Source organism: Carassius carassius, chromosome 24 (genome assembly GCF_963082965.1).
Source record: "Carassius carassius chromosome 24, fCarCar2.1, whole genome shotgun sequence".
Taxonomy (NCBI): Eukaryota; Metazoa; Chordata; class Actinopteri; order Cypriniformes; family Cyprinidae; genus Carassius; species Carassius carassius.
In genome coordinates, this window is record NC_081778.1 from 10,496,591 (window position 1) to 10,515,579 (window position 18,989).

General features: G+C 43.8%; 1 protein-coding gene across 1 annotated transcript in view; it reads left to right on the forward strand.

The window, feature by feature from the left end:
- LOC132102784 (serine/threonine-protein kinase ULK4-like) overlaps window positions 1-18,989 on the forward strand; it is a 261,675-nt gene that overhangs the window by 181,505 nt on the left and 61,181 nt on the right. Inside the window, exon 33 of the mRNA XM_059507432.1 lies at window positions 2,387-2,553. Coding sequence (XP_059363415.1) covers window positions 2,387-2,553 — 167 coding nt within the window. The remainder of the gene's footprint in view (window positions 1-2,386; window positions 2,554-18,989) is intronic.

Here is an 18,989-nt window from a genome sequence, read left to right on the forward strand (position 1 = left end):
TAAATTAAAATGTAGGCATAATATATGAAAATATTGACATTTTGCATATTAATCCATGTAGCCTACCCCCCTAAAATAGGCTTCCACTTTTAATGCTCTGATGCAAAGTAAACCACAATTTCTTTTGAATAATATAACGCATAATTAATATAATATAAATAATACTGCACACCTTTTAAATGTGTCAAATCTAAAATATGGTTTAATACCATGTAGCTTAGAAAATATAAGCACAGGCACAGGCTTGACATTTATCCTGCTTGAATTTGTTCTAAGAAATGCACATAACTTCATAAGTACCAAACTTTCGTCTGTAGATATTAAATATTAAATATATTAAACATTTTAACTACATTGTTTTTCTTTCATTTTCCCTGACTGAAGCCACCAAATCTAACACATCAGTGAGTCAAAACTGACGTCTATTAGTGAAAATGTGCTTTGATGCGCTTGTTTGATAACTTGTGGTTAAAGCGCCACTCAGCGTTCAAAGGCTGCAAATGCACTTTATACCGCCGCCGCGGTAAAAAGTGCCTTTTGAATGTCTACTTAGTGTATTCTTTTTCAAAGTTAAGACTGCCACACCTCGCTAAAATGGCATGTTTAAACACGCACCCACATAGGGGTGTGGGAAATGATGATTTTTGATCGTGGACGATAAAAATGTAATATAACTGCATATTTAGCAATAATTCAGGTTAAACATATTAATCTATAGCTTGATACAGTTGGATCTCTCCAATCAGAAGGTTATAAATGACGGCAATAGCCGAGCGGGAAGTTACAGGCTAGTTCTCAAGGAGTTTGTCTGTTCCTTTTACTGAATATTTTCGGGTTAAATCATGATAAGGACAGCACATTCACAGGCAATTGCTTTTGCAATAATGCATTCAAACTAATTTGATCTTACAGCGCTACTTCATCTGTATTTGATTTTGAATGAGCAGAAATCTGTAAGAAATGCATCGCTCTGTAGATAAAATAAATGTAAGCTGTTATTTTCATCACGAACAAAATTTGCACAGCAGAAAGCAGCAATTATACCTTTTAATGCTGACAACCATGTTTGGCATGTGAAAAAAAAAAGTTTGCACACAGTAGCCTAAGCCACTTTGAAACTCTTGTTATTTAATTATTTTTTATTTTAATATAGGCTACATTATGAACAACATTTCAAACCTACTGAAATACTTTAGCCACTGAGCGAAGGCAGAGCAGTGTTTCTGGTGAACGGAGCGGAGCTGGAGCGAAGTGATTGTTAAATGCTCGGAGCTCAGAGGGGAAATTGTTGCCGCTCCACTCCACTCACATACTCTGATATTAGATGCGTGTAGGTGCAGTAGGACTATTAAACATGCAGCCTACTGTCATTACTGTCAAGGGATAGATCACCCTAAAATTTAATTTGTCATTATTTTTTTTCATATTGCCCACCTCTACCCCCACATGTCTATGTCACTATGTGGCAATATTTGCGCAATGACAGCCCAATGTTCATGCAAAGAAAGAAGGCTTTTGATTTGAAGCAGAATGTATTCTCACTTGTGAGGATTTGAAAACTTTATTTTGCCCAAAATAAACTGATAACTTCATGCCAGGTACATGTGGTCTGTGTTTGAGTTATAACTCAAAACTGACAAGTGACTCAACAGACTTATAAAATAGAATTGGGATTGGGCCTTAGTTAATATGGAATATGATATATATGTTATTTTGTGGATTTACAATCCAACCATCACAGCTATGTGGGTATTGAGTGAAACTGTGCAACATATTACAAAATGATTGAAAAATTTATAATGGTTTTATTATATATACACTACTTCAGTGTCACATGATCCTTCAGAAATCACTCTAATATGCTGATTTAAGTGCTGAAGGAACATTTTCAGTTATTATCACATCATGTTGAAAACAGTTTTGCTGCTTAATATTTTTTGGAAATTTATTATTATTTTTTTTTTCTGTTTCTGTATTCAAGCTCAAACAAACTGCACTTGTTTGAAACATAAATCTTGTGCAACATTTTAAAGTATTTGCTCTCACTTCTGATCAGTTGATTATGTCCTTTTTTAATAAATGCATTTGTGTAAAAAAAAATATATTGTAATTCAAGTAAAAATCAGATTAAGTAAAATTTTGAATGCCATTCAATGTCTACCTTAAAGTGTTTTGCACCATAAGCTAAGAATCTTGATGTTTTATGCTTTATTATTGTATGTAACTGTGACCACTTCGGACAGTTTGTATATATTAAGTGTAATGTAATGTGTGACAGACCTGGCAGTTGTTTATTTAATTATATCTTATATGTTCATCAGATGGACAGTCAGAGCCGATGGATGTATAGAAGAATGATTTTGCTTGTGTTTACCTCTCTTCTCAGGTGTAATTGAGTTGGTGTGTAATGTCTTTGTGGAAGTTACTGGTGTGTATTTGGTGAGAGAAATGCACTCAGGGCTGAAGAGCTGCTCTTCTCTGCTCCTGTGTCTGCTGGAAATCATCCACTGCCTGCTCAAAAACCTTTCGTCTGTAGTTCGACTGGCCCTGCAGGTAACATTCTCTCTATTTTTTGATTTACTGGCAAATGTACAAGTGATTGTACATGTATATAGTCAAAGTATTTGCTGATTTGTGGATACTAAGAAAATAATGCAATGACAAACGGTAGACAGAATATATAGAGTTTATGTAATCATTTTGTGAAAGAGTGTTTTACCTGATCTGTGTAAGGGCAGCTCTGTGTCATTTTGGTCTGATTATAGTGTGGACAAAACTTTTATTTTCTGTCATCCTTTCTCCCATAGTTGTTTCTTAAATGATGTACCATCTCTTACTGTATACTAAGCACTTTGTACTCTGCTGTCTAGTCCAATAGAATAAAGTAAATAGTGCACAGTATACATAAAAAATACTGCTGAGCAAGTCTGGTCCTACAGATCCACTTTCCTGCAGAGATTAGCTCCAACACTGATTAAAATGGACCTGTTCGTAGTGTGAAGTGGGAAGCAAACGACAGACACAGTGGGCATGGCGTCAGGTCTCGAAGAGGCTTTTATTAACAAAAAAAAAAGTAAAAGAGGGGCTAAAAGTGGCCAAAGGGGAAAAGTGTCCAAAACAAACAGAGGATCTGGTGTCCTCTTCGTGCGGGTTGGGCAGTGTTCATGGAGGAAGGGTTCAAGTAAGGAGCGGAGTCCGGCGGCTGTACGCGCTCCCCTCTTCGGTCCGGGGCATGAGGGGTGGCAGCTTCTTCTAGCGGCCGCATCCTTCTCGTTGGCCGCAACGCTTGCAGGGGATGGACGGCCCGGCATCCTGGCCCGATGACCGTGTGAAATGGGTGCGGTTCTCGTCCGGACCGCGGGTCTGGTGGCACGGGAATCCCTTAACGCACCCTTCCTCGACCCACGAGGACACCAGTGTGCATGCACGGGGAAGAGACCGGTGTCTCGAGGAGAGGAGTGTTGAGCTTTTAAACTGCGGCGGTGATTAGGCTCAATTTACGTCAGGTGTGTCCCAACACATGCCACCAGCCCTGGCTCATCCAGCGCCCCTCCTCTCTCACGCACCCACCCCTGTCGGGAGCCTGGTGAAGGGCAGCGATTTAGGACAGGGTGTGGAGGAGGCAGCTTACTTGTCACAGTAGTTTAACACATATCTGCAAAAATGCTGTATTGTGCATGCTGGGCCAGTAGTTGTAAAAAACAAAATAATAAATATAGCTGCAAGCAGCAATTATGGGGCCAAGCACTCCAGCGGCAAGATTAGGAGTTAAGCATGGCATGGAGCATCACACCAAATGCAATGCAATAAAAGCAATTTTACGATGTTTGACCAACAGGTGGCACTGTAATCAAATCATCTTGGTGTGTTCTGTGTGAGGTAACAATGGCACACAAAGAGTTTGTTGTCATTATGTCAAAGCTTCACAATGATATTTCCTCAGACTCATTTTGGCACCATGTCTAAAATGGCGATCAACGTGGTCAGATTTCCTACTAAAGAATTGGTATGTTTGTTGTCGGCACGGCCCAAGGAATATTTTGAAACCAGTTTTATTACAATAGCCAGATGCACTTTGGCATCTTTCCAACAAATTTGTTCATGTGCTAAACGAAAACTGTTTTCATTTATTAACACGAAATCCATTACTTTTTGCCAGCTTGGTCTGAAGATGATCTGAGCCAAATTTGATGAAAATTGGACCAGTTTGAAAAAGTAGGTTTTCAACATGAATCAAAATGGTGGACAGGAAGTTCAGACAATTATGGCAAAATTGGTATTGATGTCGGCATGATGCAAAAGTTATTAGCATTTTTCTAAATTTCATCATAATTTTTTTTACCACAAGGTGGCCCTGCCTCCAAGCTTTTTGAGTACCATCAGGGCATGGAGCCGAAGATTTTTGTAATTATTTTCGTAAAAATATGCTAATGCATTTGAAAAATACAGCATTTGAGAAAATAATTCGATGTGTCTGACATGGGACAATTGGATATCATTCGACTCGACATGACCCACCGAATTTAAAGAGACCAGTTTTGATTTTTGGCCAAAGCATTCAGAAGTTATAAGCAAAAAAATTCATTTTTCATATCTCCTGACCACTAGGGGGCACAGCGCCGACCAAACATATAGTCTTATGTCCACTTTTCAGGCTTTTGTAAAATTCGTTAAGGTGCTATTCGGAAACAGTATGACTAATCAACTTGAATTCCATCATCTTTAGCCAGTGTTGTCAGAAGATGATCTGGTTACAATTTTGTGACAATCGGTTCAATGGCCTAGGACGAGTTCGAAAAATTAGTTTTTACGAACAATTAAAAATAGCAAAAAAACTAAACCTTGTGATTTTTTTTTATTGTGGTGTCTTTTTGACTCGGCATGAGCCAAGGAATTTTGTGGTTTACAGTTCAAAAGTTATTAGCATAATTTTTTTTTCAAGTTTAGACAAGTGGTTGAACTAGAAAGTTTGAGTTAAAGACTCCAAATTTGCTATGGTAACTTTTCTCACTGTCGTCTATCAGTGTGCCAAATTTCACAACTTTCCCGCAAGTGGTTCTATGGGCTGCCATAGACTTGCGGCAGAAGAAAAATATCACGCTAACGGATACAATAGGTGTCTAAGCACCTTTGGTGCTTGGCCCCTAATAATAAATCTCTATACACCAGCATACAAATGCATTCCTATTGACTGAACACTTAATAGGCATGCACATGACGTCCCCATTTTCAAAAATGCACAATGCAGTTCCATTGTTTAAATGGAGACGATAGCCATATTGTTTTCAAAAACTTGCACTTTGAAACCCGCTTTTAAAAGTTAGCATTTTCATGCCACTAAAACACTGGTGTTGTGTAAATGAACACCCGAGAAACACAAAAAAAAGTTTGCCATTTTTAGTTGAAAACGGTGTTGTGTAAACGCCTCCTTTGTCTTCCAGCAAAATGAGTTTGTGGCCAACATTCCACACTTCAAGTGCACTACATAGAATTTTTTAGTGAGAACACTATTTATACTACAAAATGCAGAAGTTTTAAATACATTAGTACTTTTTCTAAAGTCACTCAAACTGATGTAAATTATATTTTACTCCACACAAGTATTGATGTGTACAGTATGCATAAAGTATCATCAAGCATGTGTATCATGAATGCAATTTGAATGTACTATAGCACATATTTAGGAGGCACGATGCAATAATGTAAAAAGACAGAATAAGTCATTATAATCCGTAATTATGTCCCCACTGGATGCAACAAATGCCTCGTTCATAATTGGTTTTTAATGTTTTTGTCATCGCACCGGGCATGATAGTATGGTAAGGGGGTATTCGGCCAATCACAACGCACTGGATAGCTGGCCAATCAGAGCACACCTCGCTTTTCAGACCGATGAGCTTTGTAAAAATCGACGCGTTTCAGAAAGGTGGGACATAGAGAAACAATAATGTACAGTATGTGGAAATTAATGTGTTTTTTAACCTTAAACCGCATAAACACATTTCATTGCACCAAATACACAAAATAATGTTCTTTTTAGTAACATCATATGACCCCTCTAAAACTTACCATTGGCAGAAACAGTCAGCTCTGCTGCAACCATGTGCAGTGTGAATGCTTGAATCCGTTAACATGAGCACAGAAGAAATATGCACCACATATTCACTGCTAAACAAAGTAATGTGAACCTTGCTTCTCTTACGAGAGCTCTCTCGTACTGCGTCTTAGCTAAGACGCTACGGGAAATACTGAAGCAAAAAATTATCCTTAATTTTGTGTTTTTGTAAAGCGCATTTGCAGCAGTACACAGCCATAGGCGAGACGGCTCGTTCGCTCATTGGCTTGTTCTGCGGCAACTGCACAGCCTATCGAGTGCGGGCTGATGCAACATCAGACCAATAAGAGCGCTTCGCGCCCTCCTTGCCACTTCCCGCCGAAACGGGTGTGGCCCAACCTATAAAAGGAGCTCGAAAAGGCTGACTCACCTGATTTTTCATCTCTTCAGCGAAGCTCACGCATCGCTGGATCACGGAGGAAGCAAGCGCCGTCTGAGAAAGCACATCAGCAGGACGAGCCATTCTGAAGCTGCTGGCATCGCCGCCTTCCACTGGCGTTCCTGCTGCGCTATCCGGCGCCTATATCCTTTCAATTCTTTTATATCCAAGCTGTTCTTTATGTGTGTGTGTGTGTGTGTTCGCCCTGCGACACACACTCGTAAAAGAGCTCGCATCTTTTTTAAGATGCCTTCCTGCGGCTCGTCAGAACCCCACTCAGCGAGGGAGACAGGTACGTCATCTGTGTCTCCTGCCTGGGTGAAGATCATGCAGCGCTCGCGCTCGCTGACGGCGGATGCCCCCACTGCGAGCTGTTGCCATGGTGACTCTGAGGAATCGCCTGGCCTTTTTCTCTGAGCCTGCATTCTCCGCTGCGCTGAGGCGCCGTAAAAGCATCGCTTCCAGCGGATTTCGGAACCGTCTTCAGCTCAACCGAGCTCGCCGGTTCGCCCTGCTTCACCGGCCCCCCTGCATCGCTTCCCGGTGGGCAGCGCCCGCTGTTTGCCGGCGCGTCGTCCGAGGAAGTCGATCTCAGGGCCGCGTCGGAGGAAGAGGACACGCGCTCTCTGCTAGCTTCGGGCAGTGAGGGCTGGGCGAGCCCCGAGGATCTCGCGCCTTCTGCTCAGAAGCCCAGCAGACGAGCTGACATCGAGAAGGAGCCGGGGCGAATGTTCGTGTTGGCCGCGATGAGTCTCGGCCGCGAGTGGTTTGCACCAGCACCCCCCCTCTCGTTCCCGGCTGGATGGTATTTCCCTTTCGGATGAGCGTACTTCTCAAAGCCCGCCTCATTTCTTCCTGAGCTTCACGAAGAGGTGGCGAAGGCTTGGAACGCTCCATATTCAGCGCGAACTCGTTCGTCTGTCTCACTAGCATTCTCCACACTGATGATGCTAAAAACAGGAACTAAAAACAGCCCTTAGCCATTCATGCAGATGCATGGTCAGCGCTTCCAGGGGTTTCGGATTGGGTGCTAGGCATTATAAAGAGAGGCTACTCGCTACAGTTTTTTTCGACGCCCTCCGCGCTTTTCAGCGCGCGTCGAAACTACGGTCAAAACAGAAGTAGCACACATACTTCGGGCCGAAATATCAAAACTGTTGAGCAAAGGGGCTGTAGAGCCTGTGTCTCAAGCTCAAAGCGAGGTGGGGGCTGTACAGCAGATACTCTCTGGTGCCCAAGAGAGACGGGGGTCTCAGGCCCATACTGGATCTAAGACAGCTGAACAAGGCATTGATGAAACGCAGTTTCAAAATGCTTACGACCAGGAAACTCCTCGCGCAGATTCGCAGAGGGGACTGGTTAATGTCAATAGATCTGAGGGACGCTTATTTTCAAATACAGATAGCGTCAAACCACAGGCGATATTTGAGATTCGCCTTCGAGGGCCAGGCATACCAGTTTACAGTCCTTCGTGGCTCCTCGTACGTTTACGAGGTGCATGGATGCAGCGCTCGCTCCTCTCAGACTCAGAGGCATATGAGTGCTGAATTATTCGGATGACTGGCTGGTTCTGGCCCGATCACGAGCGGAGCTCGTGGACCACAGGGCCGTTTTACTCGATCACCTCGAGAAGCTCGGCCTCAGTGTCAATTGGGCGAAGAGTTCGCTGAACCCCAGTCAGACGATCCTGTTTCTGGGTATAGTTCTGAACTCGTGTTCCATGACGGCGCGGCTGTCACCACAGCGCGCGATGGGCATTCAGCGCGCAGCGAGTTCTTTTCGCTGCGGCGCGACCGTGTCGCTCAAACACTGTCAAAAGATGCTGGGTCTCATGGCCTCAGCATCTCCGGTTCTGCGGCTGGGCCTGCTCCGCATGTGCCCCCTGCAGTTCTGGCTGAAGGCTCGGATGCCGCGCCGAGCGTGGGCGTCTGGCCGGCTGCATTTCAAGGTCGATCAGAGCTGTGTTGCGGCTCTAGCACCTTGGTCAGCGAACGGCTGGTACCGATCAGGTGTAAGCCTGGGGACTTCCCCGAGTGTAAAAATGGTGTCGACGGACGCCTCCACTTCGGGATGGGGAGCGCTGCTCGAAGGCAGACCGTCCTTTGGCCTATGGTCAGAACGGGAAAAGCTCCATCATATCAACTGCCTGAAAATACTGGCAGTGGAGAACGCGCTGACGCGCTTTTGTCCCCATATCAAGGATCACCACGTCGTAGTCCGTGCTGACAACATGTCCGTGGTGTCCTACATAAATCGCCAGGGCGGTCTCGGGTCCCGAAACCTGTGCAGGCTGACGGAACGCCTCCTGGTTTGGGCTCAGTGCAACGTGCGCTCGCTGAGAGCAGTGCATGTGCCTGGACTGCAGAATCTGGGTCCAGACAGGCTGTCCAGAGGCAATGTTCCTATGGGCGAATGGTCTCTAAACCCGCAAACAGTCCGGCTGTTGTGGGAGAGATTTGGCATGGCGGAGATGGACCTCTTTGCATCCCACGAAAACGCTCACTGCCCGCGTTCTTTTCCAAGAACGAAAGCGCGCTGTCACGGAGATGGCCGTGCTGCCCGCTTTATGCGTTCCCTCCCGTCTCCCTCCTTCCGCAGGTGATAGAACGGGTGAGAGAAACGAGATGTTCAATACTGCTTGTAGCACCTCTTTGGAAGAACCAAACATGGTTCCGGTTTTTGAGGCCTTGAAGGGTCGCCCTTTTGAGCCTATCCAATCGGTTAGCCTTCAGCATCTGTCGTTCAAGACAGTATTCTTGTTGGCTCTCGCTTCAGTGAAGCGTGTGGGTGATTTGCACGCGCTCTCGGTGAGCCAGTCGTGCTTGGAGTTTGGGCCCAATGGCTCAAGGGTCATACTCAAACCTAGGCACGGTTATGTGCCGAAATCCCTCAACACACCGTTTCGGGCTCAGGTTATTGCCCTGTCTGCCCTGCCGGTGTCAGGGGAGGATGGAGACTCGAGTCGTCTTTGCCCTGTCAGGGTTTTAAGAGCTTATGTGTCTCGCTCTGCTGCCTTTTCGGCAGACGGAGCAGCTGTTTGTCTCGTTCGGTGGACGTTCCAAGGGAATGGCTGTTTCGAGACAGACTCTATCCAGATGGATAGTTGACGCCATAGCGTTAGCTTATGCTTCCAGGGGCCTTCAGTGCCCGTTGGGCGTCAGAGCACACTCCACAAGAGGCGTCGCCTCGTCGTGGGTGTGGTCTACTGGGATCTCCTTGCAGGATATATGTATGGCGGCAGGTTGGGCCTCGCCGTCTACATTTATCAGGTTCTATAACCTGGAGGTCCCCGCCTTGCAAGCAAGCTTGTTGTCGGTATAGTCGAATCAGGGCCCTGAGGGGAATTCTGAGTTCACGGGCGCTATGCGCTGCCGACTGTTATATGGGCAGTATTGCGTAAGACCCGCATTGCCACATTGGCCAGGCCTTGCCTCGGCTGTGTGATGTCATATTGCCGCATCTACGGATGCTGCTAGATATAGGACGGAGGGCTTTTTCCCTTTTCTGTCCTGGACTCTCTGTGAGTCCCTCAGGTTACTGTGCACTGTAAATCCTGGGCGTTGCTTCAGGTTTATTGGTGTGTGATCCCTGCGCGCACGGCATTTTACATTGGGTTCCCGTAGCGTCTTAGCTAAGACGCAGTACGAGAGAGCTCTCGTAAGAGAACTTACTCGGTTACTAAACGTAACCTCGGTTCTCTCTAGAAGAGTGAACGAGTACTGCGTTCTCTGCCGTGCGCACGATTCACTCTGGTTCGCTTTGGCGATGAAATAAATCAGGTGAGTCAGCCTTTTCGAGCTCCTTTTATAGGTTGGGCCACACCCGTTTCGGCGGGAAGTGGCAAGAAGGGCGCGAAGCGCCCTTATTGGTCTGATGTTGCATCAGCCCGCGCTCGATAGGCTGTGCAGTTGCCGCAGAACAAGCCAATGAGCGAACGAGCCGTCTCGCCTATGGCTGTGTACTGCTGCAAATGCGCTTTACAAAAATACAAAATTAAGGATAATTTTTTGCTTCAGTATTTCGTGAAAAGAGACTTTTCCCGTAGCGTCTTAGCTAAGACGCAGTACTCGTTCGCTCTTCTAGAGAGAACCGAGGTTACGTTTAGTAACCGAGTGCGGTTGTGTGTGTGCTCTGCGACTGTGCATGAGTGCATCGTCTCCAGGAAAGCGCACGAGTGTTGAATGGTTTAAACACTGGCAAAAATTTAAAAGAAGAAACGCAATTTGTAAAGTTTAGTGACAATGCGACACTGCCTTGATAGTGTAGGTCACAATTCCTGTCAACTGTACAGCGTGCAGACGCAAACGTGACGCTGTTTGTGAAATTATGTCTAACAGAAATTTTTTCAAATTACTTTATAAATTATTTAATATAGAAATTGTACCTCACCTAAAGGTGCATTATAATATTTTCACTCATCCCGGACAGAGACTGAGACGATGCCACTGCATGTTGAACTAAAAAACCTCTCACGACAGTCTTTTTAGAGATCGCCAATCAATCATCCCAAAGCGATTATCGGCCGATTGTGATCGTTAGTCGATCAAACAGAGAACCCTTAATAAGAAGCTGGATGACGTCATCAAAACCGTTGATTCATATTGCCGGAAGTGAGAGACTGTAAGTTTTGAATGCTTATATCTTTTAAATATTAATTTTGTCATCGTTTTGGAGAACACTAGCTTATAGATAAGACTAACATATCCATACTAAAAGCACAAAAAATGTTAAGTGCCAGTTACCGTTGCTTGGACCACATTCACACAGCAGCAGAATACAGTTGTAAGTCCTGTATTTGAGTCCTCAATATGGTTCAGTGCTTCCCACAGGTTTGAAATATACTTGCGGTGGTAGCCAGGTGGAAAATCCTCCTATTACCCACGGCACAAAAAAGGTCTACTACATGTGACAAATAACAAATAATATGTGATTTTAAACAATATTTGTATTTATTGAAATTTTAATTGATTTAAATTTTATTATCTACTATTACATTTAATTACATACTTATATTATGCATTATCATGCATTGTAAATTATGCGAAATTACAACATTTAAATGGTAGAGTTCACCTTCCTTTGTCATATATTGTCTCTCTCTGTGAATGGGACACAGATTTTACTGATACTAGTAAAAACTATGTATTGAATATGTGTCAAATAATGTTCTTAGTCTTTTCTTAATTTGGGGAAGCATTTCAGCCAGAAACTACAATAGTTTACTATGAATGAAATAGAAATTAAACACAATGAATTGTGTAGCCAAAATACCAATAATGCCCAGAAAAATTAATAAATATATTGATTTATGTTTTTCCATCCCCAAAATATAAGACGCCTTAAAATGAGCATTTACAATTTCATGTATTGAAGACTTTTTAAGACATTAATTTTAATGTAACCCAAGTAAAGTCTATGTGTGGGAAGCACTGCAGTTACGTTCACACACAGTAAGATTATTTACAGGTTTGACAACCATTTTTATTGCAACCAAACTTTTCAGGACTCACATCCGCATTCTCAGAAAATGCACAGTGTGGACTGGACAAAGTTTTCTCTCACTACTAACAGTGCGAGAGAGAGAGAGAGAGAGACATTCTGCTGCACAAACGCATCTTTACCATGTGTTGCATGTTTTTATGTGTCGTTTCAGTAACTTACAGTGACGGAGAAATGAGCTGTGTATCATCTGAAAGTTTTAGATCCAATCAGTTTTTCTCCGCTGGAGCCGCTCCCATCAGTTTTGTGTTTTGTGCGCGACTCAAATGTTCTGCTCTCCACCCAAATATAAAAGCTGCTGTCAGTTAATGAAGATTTGACAGAGGAACTTGTGGCTCGATTGGACTCTTGTTGTGTCAGAAAGTAATAAGACTTTCAGTTTTATGGACTTCTCCAGCTTTGATATTACTTTGGTCACTGTCGCTATGGTAACTGGTAAGGAATACAGGCTTGACTCCCATTGCACGTTTATACAGGCAGTATCTGAGAAGCTAATGTAAGCTGCTGTGTGAACGAGACATTTTGAGACTCACACCTGTAAGTAAATGTGGTTGTCAATCTCAAAAACTGACAGTGTCAACATAGCCTTGGTGACATTTCACAGGTGAAGTCCAGTCATTTCAATAGGAATCCACACAATCAGGAGTTTCAGGTGAGGGCAAGTTTCCCTTGCACATTTTGCTCTTTTTGGTTTTCAAGTTCCATGTGAATTCACCACACTGACCAACAGAAAGCTACTTGGTTTGAAAGTGTCTTTCATTTGAATCATGCTTTATAAATCACTACGCTAATGACAATAGACGTTTCACTAATGTGATGGCACCTTTAGTATTGCAGGGTTGTAGCATGATGATTCCAGAATGTCATGGGCTGTTATGTATGTATGTTACAGTATGTATGGCCTGTTATAATGATGGAATATTTGCAGAATTCTGCCTTGCATGCTGTATCTGTTGTGTGTTGGTGTGTTTTGTGTGGATATTTTAGTGTGTGTGCGTCTAGTTTGAGTTTGTGATTAGGACGTGTTTTCTGTTATGTGGATCTTTTAAGGTCATGGTTGTTGTTTCGTTGGAGTGGACTGGCAGTATTACTGCAGCAGGTACAGGTTCTGTTATAAATCCTGTTCAGGGAAAGACAGCAGATCTATTTGTGCAGAGCAACTGTTTGATTTTGTGTTGTGTGAGGTGAGACCAGGGGATGTAGGTTGCTCCACAGTGGTTCCATCTTGTTCATTGATTGTGCATGTTGATGTACCTATTAAATAATGCTGGGCTTAAGCTGCAACATTCTTTCCACTGTCCTGAGAAAGGTGTTTTGTTCTTTTGTTGCTATTTTCTGTTCCGCATTCACTTTTAGTGTGAATTGATTTAATAAGGCCATAGGTTTCTCCCTGTTACGTGTCCATTAATTTGTCGTTTTTTAACAAAAAAAAATAAAAACCAGTTGTTGTATTGCTATGTTGAAAACCAAATTTACATTAGAACTGTTCACCCAAAATGTCTGTGATTAGTAGGGTTGGGAATCGTTAGAAATTTTCCCTGTTCCACCTAACGGTTCCGGTTCTGATTCCGGTTCCATTAAAATCATTAAACAATTATTAAGAAATAGTGGTAAGGAAAAATGCACAATACTCAACTACTCAATGCTCAATACTGTTTATTACTTACTGTCAACTTAATTTAAAGGTTGGCTATGTCAAAATGCAACATATATTACAGTGTACAGATCTTCATAAGTAGGGTGGGGTACTTTTTGAAATTTTCTGGTTCGGCTTCTGGTTTCATTTAAATTAACTATGTTTTTTACTATTTTACCTTCACTGAATGTAGCGTTGCTGGAAGGTAGTAAGTAATGCTGAGTAATGCTAGTCCATCAATCAGCATGTGTTTCAAAGTTGATGTTTTTTACACTATCAATAACGTTTTGCTTTTCAAGCAGGAATAAGCTTGTTGGCCAAATAGTCCCTTGAGGGCTGAGACACTTGTTAATTTCCCTTAATTAATGAAATATAAACGGTTAAACATATACACACTCTCCATAAAGTCCCTATTTTACAAATAATAATGCAGTCAGGAGATGGTGTGATGCAATGAGTGGTTTCCACATTTTTAAACATTTAAAATGCATTAAAAAAAATATTTTCTATCACTTTGCTTATCACTCTTGAAATGACCTGTACACTAAATAATCTAACCCTCATACTTGCATAACAATAGCAGTGTATTTATTTAGTGGTCCAAGTTGAAGCCAGTATGTATATTAATGACAATATGGGACAAATACAATGTCATTTAGTGGTGGCAGGTTCAGCGCGCTGCCGTTAGATGTACAGTCAGACAAAACGATGTGCACAGTTATCAAAGGTGCGAGTGCACATACAGTCGTGAGAAACAATGTGTTCGGCAATTAAAGACGGGACAACGCAACAAGTCTGTGGAATGCGTGTTATTGGAATCAATGTGCTCAGTAATTAAAGAGGCAGGGAGGCGTGTCTGTTATTCGGTTCGTGACATCCTTTACGGCAGCGGTTCTCAATTCCAGTCCTCGCGCCCCACTGCTCTGCATATTTTGCATGTTTCTCTTTAACACACCTGATTCAGATAATCAGCTCGTTAGAAATGAACTCCGTGCATGAACTGTGTTCCAATTGTTCATTGCTCCTTACTCCCTGAGCAGGCGAAATCTGTTGAAGTTTACCTCACATTGAAAACATTCATTCACTGATTTGTGCTGTGCAGCGTCTTTAAACATAGACAACTGTGACATCATATACCTCTGTAAATCAATACAATTTAAATTCACGTCTTGCACACTTCAATGCACTTTGATTAGAACATATAGCTACGTCCGCTTCGAACTGGAATCATGGCTGAATATCCTGTGATGTCCACTTCGCAGGGCACTTATGTTCGAATAGAACAAATGTCTGAAGTGCTAAGAGAAACGTTCAAAATGTGCAGAGCAGTGGGGCGCGAGGACTGCAATTGAGAACCGCTACTTTACGGGAAACGCCGAATATTCAGAACACCAGCGCAAGGCTGCTCACAGCGCTTGGTCACGTGTTGCACCAAAACCGTTTTCGGAACCGAAACTTAGAAATTGCTCACGGTTCTGGTTCTTTTCAAAGAACAAAACCGGTTCTGAATAAGAACCGGTGTTCGGTTCCCATCACTAGTCATTAGGGTATAATTATGCCATAATTTTGTGTTATATCTAGGTCACCATATCGGAGATGAACATACACTACTTGTTAGTGCACAATACACAGGAGACTTTAATATGGAAAAATATATCATGTTATACTTTGTTATAATGAGAGACTCCAGAGCTATCTATCTATCTATCTATCTATCTATCTATCTATCTATCTATCTATCTATCTATCTATCTGTGTCAGGAACAGAAACACTGGATCCAGTTGCGAATGAACAATGGTGTTTATTAATTGCTCAAGAGGACAAACAAGGCCAGATGGTAGGTACAAGTCTCTGGTCTGTAATTCCTCCTTGGTAGTGCAGGGACTGCAGTGGGCAGAATCCTCGAAGACCAGAACCGAAAACAGGAAGCTACAATGGCAAGACGCTAACTCGAGTAAACAATCCCAGGCACTAGCACTAGCGACAGGACAAACCTGTCCAACTCCAAACAAACTGGAACTGGAGGACACTGCATGGAGCAAGACAAACAGAGGACCAGTAACAACGATCTGACAATCGACAAGTCAAACACAGGACTATAAGTAGACCCACAGAACAAGACGCAGCCACAGCTGACGCTGATAGACAATCAGAGCAGTAACACAGAATGAGTAGACGAACCTGCGAACCGTGACAATCCGTCCTTTTTTTTTTAAAATTTTTATATATATATATAGTATATAGTAATTTGACTTTTTTTTTTTTTTTTTTTACAATAAATGCTCTGAGAAATAAGGGATCTCTGTCATAAATACTGTATTCACCTGAATGTGTGTGAATATGACAGCTGACCAGTACTGACAGAATTTCCCATTCTTCTTGATGGTATAATGGTCATGGTTATTTCTCTGGAAAGGCAAAATGTTGTTATTTATGCAGGACATCTTATTATTAATATATTTACTTCCCTGTGTGTCCGTGAAGTCAAGCCGTAATCCCGTACTTGCATTGACATCCCCTCAAACAAGCACATTTCCCTGAGCCTGGAAATGGCATGTCTCTTTTTCTAGTGTATGAAACATATCTTCACTGCACGGGGGGCTCTTGTGGCAGCATGTATATGTCACATAGCAAGATGTCTTGTTGTGACAGGAAATGTTCTTTATGGAGTTTTATCTACAAATGGTATTTGCTGATTTTCATGGTGTCTGTGTAGTGTGGACATTTCAAGTCTGCCTTGGCATTTGTTTTTGTGAGGTTAAAATGATTTTTCTGTAATTGGGAGGACAGTCTCTCTGTCTCATATTCTTTATTGGCCTCTATCCTCCTCACTGTATAAATCTGTCTCATTTCAGTTATGTTTAAATTTATAAATATGGCCATTTGTGAATAAGCCTATTAATCTGTAGTCTCAGCCATTGATGTGCTGCCCAGTGTGGACCACATGATGCATATTGCACACAAAAATTACAATTTTCAAAGATCATAGGGTGTGTGTTATTGAATCTGTAAAAATGTATTTTTAAGAGAGAAAGAGATTTTTGTTTGATGTTCTTAGTAGCAAACACTGTAGCTTTTACAGTTACCAATTACTCTTTCCAAACTATAGCAATGTAGTGTGTCTAGATTGCTGTTTTTTTTTGTCACAGTATTTGTGCAGTTTTACAGTTAAATGAGCAGAGTACTCCTTTATCCTCTCTAATGAGCAAAAACGTACTCGGTTACTAACGTAACCTCGGTTCCCTGAGATGAGGGAACGAGTACTGCGTAAGCTAGCTTACGCTATGGGAAAAGGTCCCCTTTTCTCGAGAATATGAAGCCAAAAATTATCCTTAATTTTTAAATAATGTAAAACGCAGTGCTGCAGCACAGCAGACCCAAGCGAAGCGGCTCGCGCGCTTATTGGCTGTGCTGCGGCAACTGCAGCAACCTATGGTGAGGCGGCGGAGAGGAACGAACCAATGGGGGCGCTTCGCGCCCATTGGACGTCAGAGCGCGCCAAAATAGGCGTGGCTGGAACTATATAAGCCACCGCTTCACCGTACTGCGTAAGCTAGCTTACGCTATGGGAACACAATGTAAAACGCCGTGCGTGCTCGGGAACTTCGACCTGTCACAGCCCGAGGCGAGAGCCCGGGGCTTTATAGCAGGAGAAATCCCAGTCCCAACAGCCAACCTTAGTGAGCTTTATATAGGGAACGAAAAAAGGGGGACGTGATAAGGCTTAGCACGTCTATATAGAAAGTACCCTGGCCTGCAGGGCAGGGACTTGCAGATTATAGAATCTAATAAATGTGGACGGAGAGGCCCAGCCTGCCGCCGCACAGATATCATCCAGTGGTATCCCGCAGGACCACGCCCATGACGAGGCCATACCTCGGGTGGAATGGGCTCTGATGCCGAACGGGCAGTGAAGGCCTTTAGATTTGTAAGCCAGCGAGATAGTGTCTACTATCCATCGCGATAGGCTTTGCTTCGTGGTGGCGAGACCTCGGGTGTGCCCACCAAAGCATATGAAGAGCTGGTCCAACCTCCTGAATAAAGCGGAGCGCGCAATATAGGTTTTAAGAGCCCTGACGGGGCAGATGAAGCTCGCGTTGCTTTCGTCGCTTTGCGAGGAAAGGGCTGACAGCGAGATGACCTGCGCTCTGAACGGTGTTGAGAGCACCTTGGGGACATAGCCGTGTCTTGGTCTGACAATGACTCTGGAGTCATTAGGTCCAAACTCGAGACAGTCAGCGCTTACAGATAGCGCATGTAAATCCCCCACTCGCTTGACTGAGGCCAGAGCCAGTAGAAAAGCGGTTTTGAACGAAAGAAGCTTCATATCGACAGACTGAAGCGGTTCAAAAGTGGGGCCCTTTAAGGCCTCTAGGACCGTAGACAGGTCCCAGGAAGGGATTGAAGGGGGTCGGGGAGGGTTCATCCGACGAGCTCCCTTAAGGAAACGAATGACCAGTTCGTTTTTTCCCAGTGATAGGCCGGCCACCGGAGCATGAGAAGCTGCAATGGCTGCCACATACACTTTGAGCGTAGACGGGGATCTGCCCGCATCTAAACGCTCCTGTAGGAAGGAGAGTATCTCCGTCAGGTCACATAAGTGAGGGTCTAGGTTCCGTGTCCCGCACCAGGTGGAGAACACTGACCATTTCTGCGCGTATAGGCGCCTGGTTGAGGGCGCTCTGGCTTCCGTAATGGTCTTTAACACTCCCTCAGGGAGGTTCCCGGGTACCCGTTGAGGGGCCATACATGAAGGGCCCAAAGTTCTGGGTGGGGATGCCAGAGCGCGCCCTTCAGCTGCGTGAGGAGATCTTTCCGCAGCGGTATTGGCCATGGGGCTGTACTGGACAGCTGCATCAGCTCGGAGAACCAAGGTTGGGTCGTCCAGAGTGGGGCTACTAGCAGCATGGCACATCTGCTCTTCCTGACCCGATCGATGACCTGCGGTAGCATCGCGACCGGTGGGAAGGCATAAAGCGGGCGTCTGGGCCAATCGAGGGCCAGCGCGTCCCTGCTCTTTGAAAAATATATTGGGCAATGAGCGTTGTCTTCTGAGGCGAAGAGGTCGACCTCTGCCCTGCCGAAGATGCTCCACATCAACTGAACCGTCTGTGGGTGAAGAGACCACTCCCCAGGGGGAACATTCGCCCTGGAAAGCATGTCCGGGCCCCGGTTCAGGATGCCAGGTACATGCGCTACCTTTAGCGAGCGCAGATTGTAATGTGCCCATGTCAGAAGACGTTCGGTCAGGGTGTGCAAGGTTTCTGACCTGACACCACCCTGGCGATTTATGTAGGCCACCACTGACATGCTGTCTGATCTGACCAGAACGTGGTGGCCCTTTAAAAATGGGAGGAAA